This window comes from Macrobrachium nipponense, chromosome 38 (genome assembly GCF_015104395.2).
Source record: "Macrobrachium nipponense isolate FS-2020 chromosome 38, ASM1510439v2, whole genome shotgun sequence".
Lineage (NCBI taxonomy): Eukaryota > Metazoa > Arthropoda > Malacostraca > Decapoda > Palaemonidae > Macrobrachium > Macrobrachium nipponense.
In genome coordinates this window covers 18509435-18515606 of record NC_061098.1, presented here as the reverse complement: position 1 = coordinate 18515606, position 6172 = coordinate 18509435, and the positions used below count along the sequence as shown (strand labels likewise).

Below are 6172 nucleotides of genomic sequence, written 5' to 3'. Positions count from 1 at the left end.
TATGGCAGAAAGAATTTGGACAAAGTTTGTAGCCAGGAAATCAGTTAAAATCTTTTTAATATTTATTTCACAATAAGTTACAAGAAAAAACAAAACAGAAAAGTTTTAAAATACCCCCTTATATCTCCTCTGCCTCCAATGTATAACTCCCGTGATGACAATAAATGAATGAGAGCTTAGATTTTCAAACAAAATTAAAACAAGAAACAAAATTGTAAGTTAAATAGCATAAGATGTTATTTAGCTGTGAAAAATACAAATGATTAAAAATTTGTCATTTTAAAGGTTTGTGTATTAGAATAAGGTTTTTGGGAAGTTTTATTAGGTAAAGTCGTGTGTCTGTGTTATGTGAGGTCACTGAATAAACATGCCTGAGTGTTTATGTCTGTGCATTATCTGTCAATTGCACTAGTGCGCCAACAAGTATGCACAGCTCAAGTTTAAGTTGCATGCAACTGCCCCTTTATTAATGCATGGGACATTACAAGTTATTTAGCAGGTTGAATTCGATGTTAGTGAAGTAGTCCTTTGAAGTGCCATTAGATGGTCCACTTGGACAAGTACTTTGCGGAAGGTTCACGTTGTCGGAAATATAACTCTGGGCAGAGCAATGATGCAATCCCCGCAAGGGCACTGTCGCATATGGTGGGGGTCTCGATCCATCTACAGTAAAGATAACATAATCAGGGTGGCCTAATGATATTTTCTTTGAAGTCCTAAATAGATACAATATCTCAAACATAAACATTAAACTGTAACTTTTCATAGCTGAGGAAAGATTACCTGTCAGTGGGTCTTGTTGCTGGCCTACTTCTCAACCCTCCAGAATAGTACCAACATTCTGATGTCTTTCCCATTTTGTCCTATGGTACAAACAATGTGTTTCTGTATTCAGCAATAATTACATCTCACTATTTAAAAGAAAATAACAGACATAAGATTTGATCCTTTAGCAGAATGTAAATCCTAGTCTCAGGTAATTCTACCATAATCAAACAATATAAATGCACAAGGTATTGTAAAGCATAAATATTGCAAAATATCCAAAGTAAGTAATAAAAATACCTGCAACTGGCTGTGGTGCTACGAAGTAAGGCAACAGAGGACATCACTCATTTCTGACCAGATGCGTTCAGATGCAACACGCACAACAGTCTAAAAGGGCTGCAACAAGGCTGCTAGAAGGTGCATTGCCTGTGACAACCTGAAGACAATTTCTAATAGAATTTACACAGTACCAAAACTTCTTGAAATGAAGACAAGAGGGAGACAGGAAACAATAGTAAAGATAAGGGATTTTTATTTCATTCCAGAATATGATCAACAAACTTGAGGTACACAATATATATGCTAAAAAATAAAGGTATTGAATGCCCTTCCTAAATTCCATGTTGTCAGTTCATTATATCTTATCATGGTTATCATCTTCAAACAACACATTTACATTTCCAAAATAATTAATAAATAATTATATTTACATACAAGCAATATATATGGTGTGTAACCTGCGTAAAAGTGCTAAGCTTTGGTTTAAAAAATGAACAAAACCTGGCAATTGCTCTGGGACAGTAGAATGAATAGCTGTTAATAGGTAGCTTTGTTGTGCTGTATAGTACAGTGGCAAGAATGGGAATACTTATTAGTTTAATGAATTGCAATATGCAAAAAAAGATGAGAATTGACATTGGAGAGAATGGGATAATCAACAAGGAAAGGAAGAAAGAAGCCAAGAGGATAGCAGCAGAAGCCAAGAGTTGTATCATGATTTAGAAATGAAAGAAGCAAAGGAAATAGTTTCAGGTTAACCTCACACGCAAAGCACAAAAGACCTAACCCGCATAAAAGGTAATCGGGGAAACTTATTAATAGGCTGATAAACATGAGGTCTTTCGTTAGGGTTAACTTTCAATTTTTTTTTTTCCCCGTCTGACGGTGACAGGGTCACCGGTCATTAGTGATGTACACAAGACTTTAAATGCGATAAGAGACCCTGAATAGTAGGGATAAGGTCCAAATATTTATTGGCCTAGAGAGAGAGAGAGAAGGGGTGGCATGGTTGGGGGAGAGTGGAGCACTCGTGTGGCAGAGATAGCTGGTGTTTGGTTACTGTACAGATTCGAACAACGCTTAATGATGAAGGTCCAGCCACGGAAAATAAATTCCAAGATAAGCTCCACATAAGGAAAAAGTGCTATTTTTCTATTTCTTTTCCCGTCTTCCATAGATGTAGCCCACAAAGGTCGATTGTCAACTAGCTACGGTGCAGGCATGAAACTATAAACATTGTTTATAGTTCCACGGGTGCAGGTATATCATTTATTAGGCAAGTAGATGAGTATACTGGTTTTCCATCATCATCGCTGGTTTTTCTGACTCCCAAATAAGAATGCAAAATGGATCCTGCGTTAACAAATATTCACTGTTGACAAGCTAAAGGCAACAACTCAACTTTTACTATATTGACAAGAATATAATTATTTTTTTTTTCTTATCTTATTCAAACCATGAGACTATCTCTCTTGTTATAGCTAGATAAAACTGGGCACGACAATACTGTTAATACAGTATATAAATAACTCCTGTTCCTCTTTAATAGTAGAATAGCACTGTAGTTTTCAAGGCAGTAATAAGAAGAGACGGGAAAATTATGAAGTTGGCAAATATACAAACAATGCTGACTCAGCTAATAGTATATCAAATTAATCAATTTATCTTCAAAGGACGCGAAACTAACAGTGAGACCATTTTCATATATTTTAAGGAAATAGCAAAACAGATGGTCTCCCCTTCTGCTAACTAAATAAATATATAAAATACTACACACACACAAGAAGCAGCATAGGACAAGTTATTGTGCATCCTCTTTCCCGTACCTAGATAGGAAGAGTGCAGTTGTTCTCGGCGGGCTGATGATTAGGCATAGTCGCCTAATATGTAACCCTCTATCAGTAGGGTAAAGTAGTAACACCTTTCACTGTCCTTTGTTTTCAGTTTAGCATACTTGGTGCTTTGCTTAAGTAGTGTGACCTGTAACAAAGATTCCATCCTGATTATAAAATACTTGTGTGAAGTTTTTGGATATTATGCTGATCGACGTTCCGGCACTCAAAATGTGTTTTAAAAGCGCAAGAGTTTAAAGAAGATTAAGGCGATTTTCAAAAAGATGAGCACCTATACAAAAATGGGAAAAAAAGAGTTTAGAGATGACAAAAAGAAAGAAGGAAAAAAAAAAGATTGAGAACATAATTTAAAACTGCCTTCATAAATGGAAAATGTGGTACTGAAACCATAAGGATAAAACTTGTTGAGTGGTATGTGAGAAGTGACGATAAAAAGCAGGTTAAAAAAAAGAAAAAAAAAAGCAAGCGGAATGACTATCGGTTTGATACTAGTATGTAGTTTTGAACAACTGGTAGCTACAGTTAATGCTTGAAAGTTTATTATCTCTTCTCACATGCTGTGATATGTCGATATCTGGTAACCTTGCTCCTATTTGTTCTCCCTTGATTATCAATCTGTTATCTTTTCTTAACCAGATATACAACAACCTTTTCTTAACCAGATATATACAGTATTCACCGTGATATCAGCTGTACTACATAGTATCGTTAGAATGTGTCATTTCTATTTCTATGAGTGTCATTCTGCTACTTAGTTTTCCATGTAATGGAAAGGAGTTTGAACGTACATATTTCGAGAGGGTGATAGTGCACGGTACTTTTTAAACAGAACTATAGGCCCTAGATTGTAACAATCTAAAGTGAATTAGGTATACGTCTTGAAGATCTGATTTTTTCATCTATTTCAAGACAAAAATGCTAAATATATCGAAGAAAACACTACAAGGGATAGCCGCTGCAGTTGGTGGGATTTTAGTCCACCTGACCCTTGGCAATGTTTATAGTTTTGGTGAGTACTGACCTACCTAGGTATACCTATTATGTGTTGTTAACATATTGTTTTAAGTGTTCTGGATACAAAATGGTGAAATGGAGAACACAATGAAGTTTATAATATCACAAATGAGGGTACTAATACCTACCAAAAAGGAAGTAAGGCGTTCAGAAGCTCCATAGGCCTAACTGATCGGAATGAAATGGTCGTGTGAAGAAGGTGAGAGCAATCGGTGTTATTTTATTTTAAATCATGGGCTAACCTCATTTTGGATCTGAAGATATAGCCTAGTATTCATATGTTTTAGATATGTTTTGAAGGTTTTTGACATACTAAGCTTTTGTTAGCGGATAGCCCAAGTAGTCAACTTTTAGACCTAGGTAGGTAGTATCTAGTAGAAGTGGACCCCTCTGTCATATCGTACAGTTTTGGGTACCACAGTGGGCAAACTCGGCATTTAGATGTCGAGGGAGGGGGTGGGGGGGAAGACACAAAACGAGCGAAATACCTTCATGGAAATTAAACCCCTGATAGTCTCAATTCAGATTAAGGTAATTGTATAGAATGTGTTCAAACTAAAAGCCTATAGATACACAAGTGCTCTGGGTCTCAACGTGTGACGCACGCTCCACCAGGCGTACCTAATTTATTTTTAAGGGGCCCATTTGAGAATATTTAAACCAAGTTAAGGTTAATCTAAGTAATGAGGATTTTAGAAGTGATTAAGTAGGTGGGGCCATGGGCTAAAAAGTTGGGAACCCCCTGCACCAGGGTAAGGATGTGGTATCCTAGGTAAGGTTAGGTCAGTGTGGTTTGTTAGGTCGTTTGCTAACGAAACAAACGTCAGAAGTGTTCAGAGCGCAAATTAACCACTGTCATTAATACAACACCACTTAATTACAATTTAATTTTGGCAAAATTAAATATAAAAGCTTTTAAAGTACTCTTTCAGTTTATTGTTGTATTTACACCAATTACACTTTCAACTGAGTAAAGTGAACTCATGTATTCGGGGGGTACTCTGCATTCCCTCCCCCTTCCCCTTTGTGAATAGCTAAGATCTACGAATACTTCAACCTCTCCAAAAAAATGCTTAGAACTGTTAGTTTTGATAGTTAAAACGCAAGAAAAAACCCTCTAACATGCTTATACTGGAATATGTTAATAGGTCTATAAACAAAAGAAATTGTATTTAGTAATGAAATGAATATTTAAAATACATTATTTAGTGAATATTTCTTCAGTGAAAAATACTGCAAATAGGTAGTACTTCAACCCCTCAAAAAATAGTACTTAGAACTGTCAGTTTTGATAGTTAAAACACAAGAAAAACCCTCTAAACATGCTTATACCAGAATATGTTAATAGTTCTATAAAAAAAAAATTGTATTTAGTCATGAAATTATTATGTAAAATACATTAGTACCTATTTGTGAATATTTCTTCAGTGAAAAATACCGCAGATAGGTAGGCAAATTTTCTGTGAAAAATGGGTAGATATGTTCCATAGAGGAACCTGTGACTAGCAGAGTCTGCAAATGTTGTGAATGAAATACATAAGGGCAGAGCACTTAGGAGTCATCAAGATAATAGAAAAAGGGAAGAATGAAATGAGATTCGCTTGTCTGTTCATTGATTTACCAACTTCTTTCAAATCTAGATCTCTCTACTACAGTACAGTATACAGTACTAGAAGTATTGTTTTTTATAGTACAAGGATTTGTGAGGTGAATGTTATGCCCAGCTGGCCAGCTTACCATTGTTTTTTGAAGTAAGGAATGAAGTGCCTGGGAATCTACATCATTATTTTTAAAGATTTATATGTTTTTGTAAAGATATATTTAAGAAATAATCATTGTGCTCCTCTTATATCGCCTTGTAGCAAAATTTCTAATGTTCATCCTGTGAGTGGAGAATTATTTAGGTATGTTTGCCATTTTGTTAATTGTTGATATAGAAGACATAATGTAAATAAACTGGTATTTGTTACATATATTAACTACGATTTGTATTTTTTTTTTCTAGGTAACATAATGACATATGGAGTATCATATATGCACTTACGTGTAAATAATGATGTCACTGTTAGCAATTTTGTGTGGGTGAATTCCTTCACATTAGCTGCACAAGGACTATTTATGGTCTTAGGTGGCTTACTTGAGAAGCGTGTGGGTCCCAGGCTTACATGTTTAATGGGATGCTCAATATTTAGGTAAGTTGTAATTACTAAGTTCTATTCTAGAATTTATTTTTTCCCATTGGTATTTGTTATATGGCC

At 35.3% G+C, this 6172-nt stretch overlaps 1 protein-coding gene and 1 long non-coding RNA gene across 7 annotated transcripts in view; one reads left to right on the top strand and one right to left on the bottom strand.

Moving 5' to 3' along the window:
* Positions 1-119: 119 nt before the first annotated feature.
* On the bottom strand, positions 120-4102 carry LOC135209689 (uncharacterized). Of its 3 annotated transcripts, none has more exons than XR_010313401.1 (5): positions 4043-4102; positions 2874-3027; positions 1066-1204; positions 784-911; positions 120-663 (listed from the first exon to the last, which is right to left on the bottom strand). It is a non-coding gene; the product is annotated as an uncharacterized LOC135209689 (long non-coding RNA). The 3 variants fall into 3 exon arrangements; XR_010313402.1 differs by having other exon boundaries at positions 784-907; XR_010313400.1 differs by having other exon boundaries at positions 784-863.
* LOC135209687 (uncharacterized MFS-type transporter YhjX-like) overlaps positions 2881-6172 on the top strand; it is a 95984-nt gene continuing 92692 nt past the window's right edge. The window contains exons 1-2 of one of the 4 annotated variants that reach the window (XM_064242438.1): positions 2881-2953; positions 5920-6106. In XM_064242438.1, coding sequence (XP_064098508.1) covers positions 5928-6106 — 179 coding nt within the window. In that variant the 5' untranslated portion in view covers positions 2881-2953; positions 5920-5927. The other 3 variants (XM_064242435.1, XM_064242436.1, XM_064242437.1) reach the window with 3 other exon arrangements.